At 43.2% G+C, this 17,599-nt stretch overlaps 1 protein-coding gene across 4 annotated transcripts in view; it reads left to right on the forward strand.

The window, feature by feature from the left end:
* The window catches only part of sgcd (sarcoglycan, delta (dystrophin-associated glycoprotein)), a 137,697-nt gene that overhangs the window by 40,885 nt on the left and 79,213 nt on the right, over window positions 1-17,599 (forward strand). For 3 of the 4 annotated variants that reach the window (XR_014569634.1, XR_014569635.1, XM_083771164.1), the window contains exon 2: window positions 13,730-13,918. Coding sequence is in view for 2 of the 4 variants with exons in the window: in XM_083771164.1 (XP_083627290.1) it covers window positions 13,730-13,918 (189 nt within the window). In the remaining 2 variants the exon portion in view is untranslated. Of the gene's footprint in view, window positions 1-4,081; window positions 4,210-13,729; window positions 13,919-17,599 lie in introns of those variants that run through there. The other variant, XM_083771165.1, reaches the window with a different exon arrangement.

Here is a 17,599-nt window from a genome sequence, read left to right on the forward strand (position 1 = left end):
CGTGAATACATAATTTCTGAATCTCGTCCCTGACAATACCCCCGTCACAACAAAACGACTGACTGAAACTTTTGCCATTCCACGAACCCACTTAAAAAAGAAAAACGAATTAAAGCTAAAATGTTGAAATGTTGAAACAAAGCAACGGCAACAATAGAATAATACTAATGACAAATGCAAAACAATAATAGCCTTGACCTCCCACACTCCAGCTGGTGGTGTTTAAAACAAAGAATATACTAATGAAATTAGCTGCGCTGACATTAATGACCTGATTAAGTATACAAGTATACACCTGTGTTTGCTGCTTGAAGTTCTCTAGCTCATGCATCACAGAGCGAGTAGGAGGTACAAGTATCCTGGCTTCCAACCTGAATCGCTGCGTTCCATCAGTCTGAAGTGTCACTCGCTACTCAGTCTGGAAAGGCTCCTTTTCTCCAAGGCAGGCGGGACACGCCCGCGGTGAAATGGACCGGTGGCTTCTGATTGGTCTGTGGTGCGGGTTGAGGAAAAACACCAGTTTGGTGTCGTATCAATGCACACTGCACGGCTGCTGTTGCCCTGTGACGTCCCCTTATCATTCACTAAACTCACTCCACACAGCTACTGCTGTTGCCCTGTGACGTCCCCTTATCATTCACTAAACTCACCCCACACAGCTACTGCTGTTGCCCTGCGACGTCCCCTTATCATTCACTAAACTCACCCCACACAGCTACTGCTGTTGCCCTGTAACGTCCCCTTATCATTCACTAAACTCACCCCACACAGCTACTGTTGTTGCCCTGCAATGTCGCCTTATCATTCACTAAACTCACCCCACTACTGTTGTTGCCCTGCGACGTCCCCTTATCATTCACTAAACTCACCCCACACAGAGCTGTTGTTGCCCTGCGACGTCCCCTTATCATTCACTAAACTCACCCCACTACTGCTGTTGCCCTGCGACGTCCCCTTATCATTCACTAAACTCACCCCACTACTGTTGTTGCCCTGCGACGTCCCCTTATCATTCACTAAACTCACCCCACACAGAGCTGTTGTTGCCCTGCGACGTCCCCTTATCATTCACTAAACTCACCCCACTACTGTTGTTGCCCTGCGACGTCCCCTTATCATTCACTAAACTCACCCCACTACTGTTGTTGCCCTGCGACGTCCCCTTATCATTCACTAAACTCACCCCACACAGAGCTGTTGTTGCCCTGCGACGTCCCCTTATCATTCACTAAACTCACCCCACACAGAGCTGTTGTTGTTCTGCGACGTCCCCTTATCATTCACTAAACTCACCCCGCACAGAGCTGTTGTTGTTCTGCGACGTCCCCTTATCATTCACTAAACTCACCCCGCACAGCCGTCAGTTGTTTTGTACTGCTGAATCTGACGGTGTACTACTGAATCGTTTACTTTTTACCGTATGCTTTTACTCTCAAGTCTCGAACAGGCGCTATTTTTGTTCGACAGTGAGAATCATGGACAGAGTGGCGCTGGGTGACGTATCGGCAACAACATGGCTTCGTAACAGTTGATGTTATGAAACGCGAGTCAAGCAGCCTTATGTCCAGACTGAGCAGCGCAGTGACAAGTCAGATTCACGGAACGCGGCGATTCAGGCAGGCTAAAGTATAAGTGCATGTTCTCAAGTTCAAGGCACTCCTCAGTGCTGTAGCCTATAGGTTTTTACACGCAGAAACTAAGCAACTAAGTACATTTACTCAAGTGCTGTACTTAAAGGACCTATAACATAAAATATATATATATATATAATGGTAGACTACACCACCGTTTTTGTTTTACCTACTGCAAGTTTGTCCATTTTTCCAATACTTCATAGGCTACTCCATTATATTTCAGAGGAAAAAGTTTAACTTTGTTTTTACTCCACTGGAGCTTTCTCCTTCTACAAGCTCACACTGTGAGCATTCCATGTACATGTTTGATGTACTTTTTGAATACAGGACTCTTACTTCAAGGTCAAGGTAAACTGTATTGTCCACAAGGGAAATTTGTCTTGCAACAGAACATTTCTATGTTCTTGCTAGTTTTACATGAAAACTTCTTACTTTTTCCACCACGAAAAAAAAAAGCCCTGATATTTAAAAAAGAATCTTCTAAATCCTCCAGTTTTCTGAAATACCTTCTATTTCAGTGGTGCTCAATATTTCATGTCATGGACCCCAAAAATGATATGTAATTTGCCGCCGTCCCCCATCTGAAAATAATGTTGTTCCAGTTAAAAACGTTCGTTCTGGAAAAATATATATTCCAAATTTGCGGCACATTTTCAAAAATAGCAGACCTACAAGCTCGTATTTAAAAAAAATAGCACACCTACAAGCTCATAGCACGCCACCGAGTGGTGCGCTATGAGCTTGTAGATCTGTTATTTTTCAATAGCTAAATTATAACAATGTTTAATCCAGGACTCTCACTTGCAACAGAGCATGTCTGTGTCTATTACTACTTTTACGTCAAAACTTCATACTTCATATCTCTCTGTCTTTTTAGCGTGGGTCTGACATTCTCCGCACAGCATGGCATTCCAGCATCTTCCCACACAGTCACACACACACACACACACACACACACACACACACACACACACACCTGTCACTGAGGACGCTGTCGATGTGTTGTGCATAGTGTGCTCTCATACTTTTTTCACCACGGGAAACAACTCACTCTTTTAATTACAAGATAGTGTTTCACTTTAATTGAACTCATTGCAGGTTCTTTGACATTGACTATATATAATAGATGTGAAAAGCTCCGTCTGTCGCTGCAGGGGCTAACAGGTTTGTTTGCCTTTGTTTGCTTAATGATGTATAATTATATCAGACAAAGGCCATTAAAGATCAGCCAAAGGTGTTATTTTCGCGTAATGAGACTACTTTGCATTAGGCTATTTTTTCTTATTCTCCCAATTAAAAAGAAATCAAGCATTTCTTCTCTCTCTCTGTCTCAGTGGAATTTTCCATTAGCTAGTTGTAATTTTTTTAGTACAAAGTGGAGATTGGAGAGCTTTTAATTGTCACTCACTCATACAAGATTGTGAAATGATGTTGGTGTATAAAGTGTATATTCAGTGTTGCCATGCTGATGCCATCTTATTCCACGCAATGTTGGGGGTTGGTTTTCCTGCAAAAAAAAAAAAACGCTTCCAAATTATTGCTGGTTGCATATTGCCACAACCCCCACCCCCTACCCCCATTAGCCCTTCCTAACATTTTAGTCTAGTTTTTATTTATTGCTGAAATTGTCAGTGTATTTAGCCATGGTTTTATTTTTCGTCTGTGGAAAAAAGGTATTAGTCGACAAACGTTTTTCGAGTGAAATCGACACCAAATTGGCCACGTGTTTCTGCACGTAAACACCACCACACTATACAAGTCAAAGTCAAACAATTTGTCACACACGTTACCGCACTAAACGCAGTGACATTTGTTCTCTGCGTTTGACCCATCTCTTGGAGCGGTGTGCCGCAGCGTGTGGGAATCATTAGTTAGATTTGACCCCCCGATCCAACCCATTGATGCTGAGTGCCAAGCAGGGACATTGGCATTGGTTCCCATTTTTATACAGTCTTTGGTATGACCCGGCCGGGGATCGAACTCCGACCTCCCAGCTTCAGGGCGGACACTCTAACCACAAGGCCACTGAGCTGGTATACTCCAGTGGCTGATGTCTACCGAGGGAAATGACGGACAAGAACTAAATAGAATAAAATCTATAGTATTGTTGTATTATGTAAGCACAGGGCAAATATATACATATGGTTCCTCTGTTTGCAAGGCGGTGATTGACACTTCACACCGGAGTGGTGGACAACGCTGTCATTGTGGGAACAACAATGAATGCACATCATTGACGTGCGGCTTTATCTCTCTGTCTTTTTGGCGTGGGTCTGACATTCTCCGCACAGCATGGCATTCCAGCATCTGCCCACACAGTCTCACACACACACACACACACACACACACACACACACACACACACACACACACACACACACACACACACACACACACACCTGTCACTGAGGACGCTGTCGATGTGTTGTGCATAGTGTGCTCTGCGATGGCATTAAGCGTGCGTCCGGTCACGGTGAGCGACAACATAAAGGAAAACATAAAGGCGTGGGTTCAAAACAACAGGGCCGATGGAACCAATTCCTTTTCGCCGGGAATTGTGTGGTGGAGAGAGAAGGTGAGTGAGTTGAAACGACGCGTCCGTTTTTGTTGTTTGTTGAAGGTGAAGCCAGCTCAACTTTATCTCGTAGCTTAACCCATTCAGGGTGGGAACCCCTTTTGGTGTTTTAAGCATGTTATACTTGAAAATGTGGCGCAAATCTTTGAATATACTGTATATATATATTCTTTCAGAGCAAACATTTTAAACTCCAATCTTTGCTTCTTAGGGTCGCTGGAACAACATATTTTGAGCTTGGGGTCCGAAGCCAAACTGTATTTTTTGTTCAAGAAAAGTGAAATCCCTATATTCTGATAGTAATCATTGCTATAGTGTTTGTTCAGTCGCAGGGATCTCCCTGTCTCCTCACTTACATGTGAAATGCTTTGGGATATCAATTTTATATTAAGGAGAGAGAATCCATTCAGCAGCGTGGATTTTATAGCATTCTAGTTCTGATTTGTCTTTATTAGTTCTGTCTGCTCCTCTGTTTGTTTGTTTATTTGCATTACTTCCAATTTTAACCCTAACCCTAATCCTGTAATCCTGTATGAGTTCTCACCCACGATTGGATCAAATTGGCATCCTGATCTGTACATGTACTGTACAGGCCAACTAGCTGCTTGCTGAAGACCTTACTTAACAGACACACTATAGCAAAGATCACCATGTGAATCTATTATTTAACACATTCACCAGTGTTTTTCAGTGAAACCCTTATTTTGAAGAGAAGTGGAATAATGATCTGTTGCCCAGACCCCCACTTTGAGAACCACTGCTTTAAGACAGTTTCTAAACTAAATAAGAGGCATGCAAAAAAAAGCCATGAGTCATCCTTAACTTACATTGCCCCATAATAAGAAACAAAGTAGGACTAGACAGATGGAGCATTTTGCCTTGAGACTCAACCAAGCGTTGGAGCATTCATTCATTTCAGAGCAACACTCTCTCCTCGAGTCTTTTTTTTCTTCAGCCTCCGCTCCTCCACATTAAGGCCCGCTGATTAATTCACTTTGGTTTGCTTTAGTCTTTGTTTGACTTATCGTGGGCAGAATGTGCTCGGTCAGACTTGAGGGAAAAGTCAACGCTCCGGTTGAGTTATTCACTTTGCGATCTCATCAAAGGTGGAGAGAGGAGTCACATGAACTAGTTGTTCACTTTGAGGTCTCATCAGAGGTGGGGAGAGGAGTCACACAACTAGTTGTTCACTTTGAGGTCACATCAGAGGTGGGGAGAGGAGTCACACAACTAGTTGTTCACTTTGAGGTCTCATCAGAGGTGGGGAGAGGAGTCACACAACTAGTTGTTCACTTTGAGGTCTCATCAGAGGTGGGGAGAGGAGTCACATAACTGCACAGCCTTGTACTTTATGCTCATACTGTATGATCAGCTGTTAAACATGAAAAGACAATACAACGGTCTGGAACATTGCAGTACTTTGCTGTGAGTTTAACCCCTTAAAGGGATATAGTTCAGATATACATGTTTTTAATGTTTGTTTTAAACTCAAATCTCAATCATTTCGCATGCGGGGCGGCTCGCCGGAACTGGGCCACCCCCCTGGGCGTGTTTCTGGGGGTCTGGATGTTCCTGGATGTACCCCCCTGGGAGGGTACATCTACCGTTTCGGACACGGGCGGCTCGGTGGGACCGGGCCGGCACCCTGGCCGCACTCCTGTGTGTATGGAACTTCTGGGGAACCCCTGTGGAGTTGCACCACTCACTTCACGCAGGTGTGATTTTTTTTTAAGCTTACGCAAGGCGTATTTTTAGTGTAGTTCACCATTTTATTTCTCATTTTGGTTCAGGTCCATTGGCCACGCAAAGTGAGAACACAAAACACCATTAACTATACCCACTGCCACCTTGAATTATACCAGGCTCCATAAAGCAGCATATGTTATGCTATTGTAAATCAGAGGGAGGCGTCTTGAAGAAAGAAACATTTGGACAGCGTGAGCTGTATTTATCTTGTTTCTGACAAACTGAACGCACGCCTACAGATTCAACGTGTTCATTTGTGTTTTATCTTCTGAAATATTTGTGTGTGTGTGTGTGTGTGTGTGTGTGTGTTGGCAGCATGTGGCATTCTGGATATATGCGATGTCTAGTCTTTAGCCATCTGCTCTGTTGCTGATGACGTGTGTGTATTTGCGTCAGATGGCTGTGGGCTACGACTTACTTTTCTCTAATGCTTTGAAAGGGACACCTCGGTCTGTTGCCGCAGTCCGGAGGGAACCTTGTATGTCCAAAGCAGTAACTTTTCTTGATCATTGTATTATTTAGTATTTTGCTGATACCTTTGGTTCAATATTTCTACCTGTACTCCTTGTTTTGGACATGGCATTTTGGAGGGCCATCATGTGGCAGCCAAGTCTATGGACTTTTAATGTTTGTTTAGGGCGTTTTTTTAACAAAATAATCACACCCACGTGAAGTGAGGGGCGATCTTATCATCATGCATCATCTCATTCTGGCCAATCGCAAACATTTTTTGTCCTCACTTTTCTGCCCTCACTTTTATCTTGAATATATACTTTGCTCAGCCAATCAAATCATCGCTATGGGGTGATCAGCCAATCACAAGCCAATGTCTGTGTTCACACAAACCTGGAAAGCTGAGCATAGGAGGGGCTAGCGCCCCTCAAAAAAGTTAGCCAGTCTATGGACTTTAACATTTGTTTAGGGTAGTACATGGCAACATAAGATGTAAGACGCTGATATGAAGTAATCAAAGGTATTGTAAATCAGGGATGGGCAACTTTGATGATGGAGAGTTTTGAGCTTGTAGATCGGCTATTTTTGCTATATTTGCATTGAAAATCTGAATAATATTTTGCTATTTTCGAATTGGAATCCTGAAAAGTAAAAATTGTATTTAATTTCAAATGCATTTAGTTATAGTTATGTTTACTTTATGAACCAAATACAACCAGTAAGACGCCTTAACCGTTTCCGTCCCTAGGACGTGTCCACATATCATATATCGTATACATTTAAACGATTGCAATGTAAGCTAGCAATGTAAAGCAAACTTTTTTTTTAGCGGATTGTTCCCGGGTCGTGGGTTTCAGAGTAAAAGTGGCCATGTCTTTCCGGCACCCCAGAGCTCCTATTTTGAAGGAATCCCGGCACCGATTGTGTTTTAAAGGCGAGAAAGCGACCGCTAGGGCTGAGACACTACCGGAATAATGTCACTTCATTATGTTTTTATTTTTTATGTTTCTTGCATTGTCAGTCAGCATGTCAAGCTATGTGCATAAATCTCCAAATCCTGACACTCGATCTTCTCTCTCCATATCATTTAAAAATATGATTCTGATTCATACACCCCATTGGACAAAAAGACAATAACATTTTAATTCTAGTTATTTGCTGAAATAAACAATATATCAATGTTGGGATATGAACCTGCGGGCTGCATTAAGTGATGATGGGGGCCGCATGAGGCCCCTGGGCCATTTGCCCATCTATGGTGTAAGTGATAGTCCTTGGTTAGAACAAAACAAAAAAAGAAATAGTTAAAAAGTTAAAGTTCTATTTTCTGACAGAGCAAGACAGGTTGGTGCAGGTCTTGGTTTCCTCCGCCATCGGCGTATATGAATGTGTGTGAATGGGGGAATGTTAATGCACAATCTATGTAAAGTGACCATCACGGCCTGCCACAATATATATCGCCACAATATATATCTTTGTCGCGGACTAAATATGAGTATGACTGACTCAAATTTAACAGAATTATTTTCAAAAGACCATGACCAAACTAAATACATATTTCCCGTCAAAATCAACACATTTCCAAACCATGTCCAGAAACTCTTGACTAGTCCAGTGCTGAACGTGTATGAACTTTTGGACTACAAATACTTAATTAAAAAAGTAATTTGTAAATGCAAATACATTATTCTGTGACATAGTGCTGTACACTGGTAGTTGTAACTAAATCATCCTTCACCCTTATGTTCAATTTGTTATTTCTGTGGACCTGTGGCTTAAAGTTGTTGTTTTATGTGATGGCACAGCTGCCCTGGCACTTGGCAAAAAAAACCTAATACAAGACCAAAGGACAAGTGGCCCTGCATGCCTTTACAAGTATGAAATGTCAGACCTGATTAACATACTCCACCCTACAGATCGATCAGAAAATAACCTTGTATTCGTTACAATAAGTTCCGGATCGCAGCTTTTTAACCCGGATTGTGTATTTTATACGTGCTAAAAAAAAAGAAAAATGCTGGGGCAGGTCCCAAGTGAAAAAAGAAAGGGAAAAGAAAAACATGGGCTGTTCTAATCACTGAGTGAAAATAATGATTTTCTTTGCTCCGGCCAAAGTGGCCAGGCATCTCTCCATTAGTTATTTTATGGACAGCATCTGCTTCTGTTAGCCTCGGGGAGGCTGGCACGCGGGCCCTATAGCTGGCATCAACGCCTTCACTGGCACTCGCCACTGCTGTAATTACTATGTACATTTAACCAAGTACTTCAGGACCGGTTATTTTGCTTTACTCGAGTATTTTTTTATCTGTGTGTTCGTACTCATACTCCACTACATCCGCTAGGCCTGTCACAATTATTGCATAATCGCCTAAATTCAATTCAATTTTTTTGATAATCGCAATTAATTTTGCATAGTTGTCAATCGTTTCCATGTTGGAAAAATGTACATACATTGGTCGATCGGTCGGTCGGTCGGTCTCACTCTCACTCTCTCTCTCTCTCTCTCTCTCTCTCTCTCTCTCTCTCTCTCTCTCTCTCTCTCTCTCTCTCTCTCTCTCTCACACTATCGCTCTCTCTCTCTCTCTCTCTTACTCTCGCTCTCTCTCTCCCTCCCCCAAGCGACAGTTGCTGGTGCAGAAAACAGAACAATTCTTCTCTGCTGTTGTACAAGCTGTTTATATAGTTCCAAACCACATGTTCCACTGGTGAACACGACAGACTGCTGAACACAACACGCTTTCAGTCTTGAGCTTTTGTATTCATAAAGGGGGGGATGCAGTGTCTGAATGTTACCAAGTAGATTTTCATTTTTTCTTTTCTTATTTGAGCGGTGCACGACATCTCCAACGAAGGTGGCTGTGTGTGTGTGTGTGTGTGTGTGTGTGTGTGTGTGTGTGTGTGTGTGTGTGTGTGTGTGTGTGTGTGTGTGTGTGTGTGTGTGTGTGTGTGTGTGGTACATTAACCCATTTTGACCTGAGATCAGATTCTAAAAATGTCTTCTACATCCTGACAGTTTTCTGAAAAAGCCTTGTTTCTATGTCAGTCGTTCTTCGATTTTTCAAAAATAGCAGACCTACAAGCTCGTAGCGCGCCAAAAGGGGTTCCCGCCCATAATGGGTCAAAGCTGCACAGTATCGTTTCTCTTCTACCACCAGATTTGAACCTGGTTTCCTGCACAAGTGCTGCATTTATTTTGATTCCTATTGCCATTGAGCTAATCAATTATGGTAAGGCCGGCCTGCTTGCTCAGGGGATAAACTGAAAGTTGACCTTCAGGTCAAACGTTGTGCCAGATCCTGTGTCTATACAGTAGGTGAGACGTGACCTTTGACACAATGCAAATGTCTCAGTGGGAGACACAATACAACCACCCTGATTGTATGCGTTATACAGTATTGCATCATACTCTACCATACAGATTGGACCAAATTACAGGTGTTTGATGTGTGATTCAGACACCTATTTGATCTCCTTTTTAAGTGGTGCAACCACTTCTACATCCAGCATGCAATGCCCTGTACCTGTGTGTGTGTGTACCTGTATGAGCACGAGTGGTGTGCGCATGCGTGAAATTGGAACGAGAGAAGTATGTGACATGGCTGCCACCTGCTGGACGCAAATGATACAGAGAAGAAATTGGAATGATACAGAGAAGAAATTGGAATGATACAATAGACAGGAGTTGCACCACTTGGTTCACACAGGTGTGATTTTTTTATTTGAGCAAGAATCGTGCAGCACTATAGTTGGCTGTCCAATTAATTTTAGTTGGGCTACTTTAAAGGTATATTCAGTGATTTCACTCAAAAAACCTTAGGTTTCGTTTTTGGCTGTGGGACCCAGCCTTTCGTCCAATCAGGATAGAGAGTCAAAAACGAAACCTAAGGTTTGTTGACCCCCAGGGGTTAACTGGGGACAGGGAGGAACTCCTTATATGGCCAGCACACTCTATAGTAGGGAGGATTATCACAACAAAACTAACAAATAAGTGATATTTGAATTAAGTGAAATCACTGAATATACCTTTAAGAGAGATTTAAGTCAAGCACTTTGATGACTTTTTAAAGCAACTACTACTAAAGTTCAACTGTAAAGAATACTTTTTTATTTATTTTAGAATTATGATCTCAATTCTTCTGGAGATAAATCGAGATTCACTTTTGAATCGTGCAGCACTATAGTGTGCATATGCGTGCGTGCCTGCGTGTGTGCGTCCACGTGCACATCTCTGTCTCTCTCCCCCGTCTTGCTCTCCCTATTAATATTTTTTCTTATCTATGTCTCTCTCCTCCCTCAGCTTGTCTCATGCTCTCTCTCTCTCTCTCTCTCTCTCTCTCTCTCTCTCTCTCTCTCTCTCTCTCTCTCCTCCCTCAGCTTGTCTCATGCTCTCTCTCTCTCTCTCTCTCTCTCTCTCTCTCTCTCTCTCTCTCTCTCTCTCTCTCTCTCTCTCTCCTCCCTCAGCTTGTCTCATGCTCTCTTTCTCTTTGCTAATTATCCCTATCCTTCCTGTGGTCCCTTCTTTCCATCCCATCCTCCGTCCTCTCTCTCTCTCTCTCTCTCTCTCTCTCTCTCTCTCTCTCTCTGTCTCTCTCTGTCTCTCTCTCTCAATTCCGGGAAGTGCAAGTGTAACGGGACATCTTTGAGCTGCATGAAATATATGCCTTCTCCGTCTCCAACTGTGTTTCCTCATTATTCACCCACTGCATTGTTTGCTTCATTTCCTTTACCTGCACCGAATCGAAGTCAAGTGCAATTGGAAGCGAAGCGAAACCCCCGTTTTTGGTCGAAGTAGAATACTTTAGGGATTTTTCAAAAATAGCAGAGAGCCTTATGTAGATTGACTATTTTCTTAAATTATGACAAAGTAGCACGTCCCCCTTCGGGAGAAATGAAAGACAAGATGGAAATACAGAGATATGAGGTTTCTCTCCAATTGCAACAGTTCACTAACTCAGCCCTGATTGTCATTATACTCCCGTTAACTCAAACATTGTAAAGATCAGTCTCTCTGGCTCCCTACCCTCCCAAAACAGATGAAGTCCGCCCCGGAAACCCAGTGAGATTCTCTCTGCTTTGTTTCTGCTGACTGGGTGTTTTCTTCACCCAGTGACTTCTGGGTGGCTCTTTGTCTTTGCTCTGGCGCACTGTCTTCTGTCATCTGTTTTAGTTAGTCGTGTGTGTGCGCGTGTGTCCTTGTAGTGCTGTAGGTGAGGTCTGGTAACTTTGAGGGCCACTATATATATTTCCACACTCACTCCAGAGGGCCACATTGCATATTACTGTCGTAGCAAAAATAGCTGATCTACAAGCTCAAAACGTGCCGCACTGCTTGTAGATCGGCTATTTTTTGCCATATTTGAATTGAAATGTTGAATGTTTTTTGCTGTTTATTTATTATTTTTATGGAATCCTGAAAAGGAAAAGGATGTATTTTTTATTTAATTTCAAATGCATTTAGTTATAATTATGTTAACTTTATGAACTAAATACAAATTAATTGCAATTGCAAAGACAATAACCTTTTAGTACTAGTAATTAGCTGAAATAAACAATTTATCAATATTCGTATATTAACCTGTGGGCCGCATTAAGTGATGGTGGGGGCCGCCCGTTGCTCATGCATGTATGGTCTAAACTCTAAAGTGTTCCCACATGTGTAGAATTTGAGAGATACACATTGAAGGACAATAATATCTGGTCTCACAACAAGAAGAGAGTTGTATAGCTTTTCTGGTCTGCGGTCAGGCTTAGGCTTGGCTCAGGGAAGTGGACGCCCCTGCCATGCATAGTCCTCCATGGCACCGTTGGAGGTGCGACAAAGAAAGCAGGAAGACCATCCTCCTGTATGAAATAATACAGTTGGGACTAGGGTCAGGTTGGGCATTTGTAGAGTTTAAGGGTTCTAACGGATTCATGCTCGCTTGCTTGTGTGTGTGTGTGTGTGTGTGTGTGTGTGTGTGTGTGTCCATCTCTCTCCCCGTTTCCTGTCAACTTACTGTCTATCAAATCAACAAAGGCAAAACTCCCCAAAAAGCAAAAAAAAAAAAAATACATTTTCTAACATAATTATATATGCATTCTAAAACATGGCTGTCCACACGAGTGAAGAGAGAGAGAGAGAGAGAGAGAGAGAGAGAGAGAGAGAGAGAGAGAGAGACTGAGAGAGAGAGACTGAGAGACTGAGAGCGTCAGGCAGGCTGGACAGCAACCAGCATGTTACTCACACAGTTATGTGAAGTATTCTGAGTGACCGTCTGCGGTGAACAATGCCCCTCCGGTCAGCGCGCACGCGGCAGGACAATTACACTGTCCTTTAATGGACACTATCGGCACATCAGCAGGGAACGAGGGGGGCGTAATGGACTTCCACAGCCCGTATGCGCTAATCAATCAGTTTGATGGCTCGCCGTAAAGCCGCTCGCTCATCGTGGCAGAAGGGAATGGGCCACTCACACACTTAAGACACGTGCGCACACACACACACACACACACACACACACACACACACACACACACACACACACACGTGTGCACGCAAGCACGCATGCACGCACACACGCAGCGGCTACTGGAATGTTGATATCTGTATTAGTGTCGATAAAATCTCGTCTATAGAATCCTGTCCGTTTAACTCGGGGGGTACAAATTTAACCTTACGGGTTCCATTTGTACACTGAGTTATTGAGAACTTTACTGAGCACTCTTGTTCTGTTCTCTCTCTATTGTTTTTTTATTCATTTTAATATAAAATCTGCTATTCCCGTTTCGTATACATTCTTTCACGTGTTCTTTCACTTACGTATACTTAAAACCGTACAAGTGCATTTCACCCAAAGTTACTGTGTGTGTGTGTGTGTGTGTGTGTGTGTGTGTGTGTGTGTGTGTGTGTGTGTGTGTGTGTGTGTGCGCGTGCGTGTGCGCGTGTGCGCACAGCTGATGCTTGTCGACGCTCGCTAATGCATCAACGAAGGAAATGATGTTTCTGCAAATAGGTCTTCTATATCTATTCTACAAGTTCAATTCATAAAAAAAACAAAAACAATCTTCCTTGCACGCGCCACACGCATTCACATAATGTGACCCTTGGGGGAGAACGCCAGAAACTGTTGCGGACACGAAACGCGTGTTGACAATGTGTTTATGTTTCAGAACATGAATTGTGTGTCGTCCTATGTGTGTGTGTGTGTGTGTGTGTGTTTGTGTGTGTGTTTCAAATGACCTCGGAAACGCAATTACACCAGGAACGGTTGCTGACATGAACTGTGTTGTCCTGTGTGTGTGTGTGTGTGTGTGTGTGTGTGTGTGTGTGCGCGTGTTTCAGATGACCCAGGAACAGTGCTCTCATAGGAACAATGTCCTGCAGAGTTCAGAGAAAGCTCACGTGTACAAGGTGGGGATCTACGGCTGGAGGAAGCGCTGCCTCTACTTCTTCGTGCTCCTGCTGATGATCCTCATCCTGGTCAACCTGGCCCTCACCATATGGATCCTCAAGGTCATGAACTTCACCATAGTAAGTCTCCTGCTGCCTTCCTTAATTCCCCCCCCCCCCCGCTTGCTTGATCCTGTTCACGTTCAATGTAGGACGGTTGGGTTTTGGATTTGATTGAGTGAAATATGTCGGAATGGACTTGCTGGTTTGAGAGATAGACACTTGGGTAAGGGCAGATGTGTGTGTGTGTGTGTGTGTGTGTGTGTGTGTGTGTGTGTGTGTGTGTGTGTGTGTGTGTGTGTGTGTGTGTGTGTGTGTGTGTGTGTGTGTGTGTGTGTGTGTGTGTGTGCGCTAAATGCCAATTGTAAATGAACGTTACTTCACAGCAACTCCACACACCGCACATGTTTTCCCTGACGGTCTATAACTCTTGAGATTGTGCAGATCGATCCAAAATGACTCTTACAGGTCTGTAACTCTGAGAGTGTCCAAATGGAACCTGTTTGTACACAGTATGACGATACACATAGTACTGGGGATGTTGCAGTGTAGAGACTAGATATCGCTGACTTCTAGAGAATATAAAGTTCCAGAAAACGACTCAAACAAAGTCTCTTGCTTTGCTCTGAAACACGTTGCTCGTGTTTGTTGGAGCGGGCTTTCAGCCTGGCTCCCATGCACAGCCATTCTTCTCCATCAGGCTTTCAACAGATGATAGATAACAAGGCATTTTCTCTGCATGCCGCTTGGCTACGAAACAAGGACGTTGATAATATACCACCACCGAGTGTTTTACAGAATCTACACAACCAGGGTCAAGGTCATGTAAGAGCTGATGATGTATTTACAAGATGCACGCGCCGCTGTTCTGACTTTACAAGTCAACAACAACCTCGGCGAGCCAAGTTGGAACGATACACTGTACACAGCGACAGATCACAGATGGATAAATAATGGATGGATAAATAATGACAATCCGTCTTCGCATCGTTCCATCTGCTCGCCGGGGGTCTTGATCCGTCATCATCATAAGCTTCGTAAAAAATAAACAAAACAGTAGTAACGTAGCCCCAATATGTTCCATCATCAGTCCCATATATGCTCATTCTTTAGCTCTTACAAAAGCCATTTAGTCACAGACATTGACAGGCAGATATACAAATGAACACAAATGAAAAAAACTAATACTGTAATAATAATAAAAATCACACCCCTGTGAAGTGAGCAGTGCAACTGTTGCACTGCTCACTTCACAGGGGTGTGATTTTTATTATTATTACAGTATTAGTTTTTTTCTTATGAAAGCAGAGAGTCTTCTGTTTCATACGGTATACAGTATGTACATGTCGCTATAGGCCTTATTTTGTCAATAATAGTTGTTCAGGTCCATGCCTTCTCGAAGGTTCTCTCTGGTGGCCGCAAGCTGCATTCAATAAACAATTACTGACAAACTGTACATGGGATCAATGTGTATATTGATTTCCTCCTAAAAGTAGACATTGAGGGCTTTCATTCGGTGTATGGTATGTATGGGATATTATTTGTGTTCATATAAAAAAACTGAACTGAAATGTCTGTCAACTTTGACCTTCCATATCTCTGTTGTTTTTTCAAGCGAGCAGAGTGCAGGAAAAAGCAGGTGTTAGAAAAAGGTCAATATCTCCAGAATGGAAGATGGTAAAATCATTAAAAATTGAAGTGGACAAGTTGGGCTTTCTTTTGATGTATGCTGTGTGATTCTCGCTATAAGAGAACAGTTTGCTGTGGGCCCCGAAACAGTTCCTTCGTCCAATGTTAATCCCTTAGCATAGCCCAAGACAGCCAAGCAGAATAGGCTAGCAATAAGAGTGTTAAGTAAAAGCAAGCCACACAAAATAGAGGAAAACAGAAACGGGGTGAGTTGTCTTGTATACCACTCTCTTGTCACTTCCCGCCTGGACTACTGTAATTCCCTTCTCTTTGGTCTCCCCCACAAACTCCTCCATAAACTCCAACTAGTCCAGAACGCTGCTGCCCGTATTGTCACCAGAACCCCTGTCATCAGTCACATCACCCCTGTTTTACACCAACTCCACTGGCTCCCCATCAAATACCGTATCCACTTCAAGATCCTCCTCCACACATTCAAGGCCATCCATAACCTCGCCCCCCCATACCTGTCTGACCTTGTCCACGTCAATACCCCCACCCGGTCTCTCAGGTCTGCCTCCTCCCTCACCCTGAAAGTCCTCCCAGCCCGTCTCTCCACCATGGGGTCAAGAGCTTTCAGCCGCTCTGCCCCTCACCTCTGGAACTCCCTCCCCCCTGACATCAGAAACATGGACTCTATCACCATATTTCAAACTCACCTCAAAACCCACCTGTTTAGGCAGGCCTATGACTCTGTGTGACTTTCTGCTGCAAGCTGTGCCCTAGTTTAATTTTATTATTTTTCTGCTTTTAACTGTGTTCTTGTACTGCTTTTAATCTGTACGGCGACCTTGAGTGCCCTGAAAGGCGCCTTATAAATAAAATGTATTATTATTATTATTATACCGAAGGAGTCAGTAATGTACATGGGTAGCCATTATGTGTTTACGCTGCTTGTAGCTGTAATAAGACGAAGGTCAGGGAAAAGTGACAGAATCTTCTCAGCAAGATGTTTCTCTGGGCAGTTTGCCACCCGACGTCTTTGTCTCTTCTTTTATCACATTGCGCTCGTGTTCCTATTCAAGTGCGTGTTTTAGTCGGGTCAGTCAGGCTGGCTCAGAGATGCCGGTTCGCAGGCCTTTATTTGCGTTTGGCTACAGCGACGTCTGTTCATTCACGGTCACAAGGTCCATCTGCTCGTTTGTTAACCGTCTTTATCCCATTTTGGGTCGGGAACCCCTTTTGGTGTTTTAAACATTATGTTATGCTTTAGCTATTGAAAAATAGCAGATATACAAGCTCATAGCGCGCCACCGAGTGGCGTGCTACGAGCTTGTAGGTCTGCTATTTTTTTTTTATCGTGAAAATATGGCACATATCTTTGAATATATATATTCTTTCAGAGCCAACGTTTTTAACTAAAATCTTTGCTTCTGAGGGGTTCCTGGAACAACATATTTTCAGATGGGGGTTGGTGCTGGACAATTACATATCATTGTTGGGGTTCTTGACATGAAATATTGAGCACCACTGATACAGAAACATCTTTCAGAAAACTGTCAGGATTTAGAAGAATTTTTACGTCAGGCCTAAATGGGTTATACACTGACTCAGCCTGTCGTCAACCATCTGCCCGTTGGCTGTTTGAACACAAAGCATCCGTACAGTGATTTGATTTGAGCCGATAAGCATGCCCGTCCGAGATGGACTAAACGGAGCCAGACATCAACGCTTCTCGGGCGTGTTCAACTCCAATAATGGGTGGAGGGGGGGGTGTCCTGTCGTCCCCCCTGTCGTCCCACCCGTCCCCCCCCCCCCATTCTGAGTTCCCGTAGGACGTGTTCATTTTAGCATGACTGAAGAACAAAAGGGACAGAAGTATAGCATGTGCTCAAATTCATATTTAGAAAGTGTTTCGGATGTCAAACATTTCTGAGATGATGGAATGATGATGATGGTCATGGAAGGGGAACATTCTGAAAGCTTCTGATGGGCAAAGAGAATCAAAACGCTCAAAATGACCTCTCAGTCATGCTAGTGGATGAGGTCGTCGTATTGCTGTGTGAACCAGTCAGAAACGTCATACTACTAATAATAATAATAATAATAATAATACCACTACTAGCTATGTTT

The sequence above is a fragment of the Protomyctophum parallelum genome, assembly GCF_964188405.1.
Source record: "Protomyctophum parallelum genome assembly, chromosome: 1".
Lineage (NCBI taxonomy): Eukaryota > Metazoa > Chordata > Actinopteri > Myctophiformes > Myctophidae > Protomyctophum > Protomyctophum parallelum.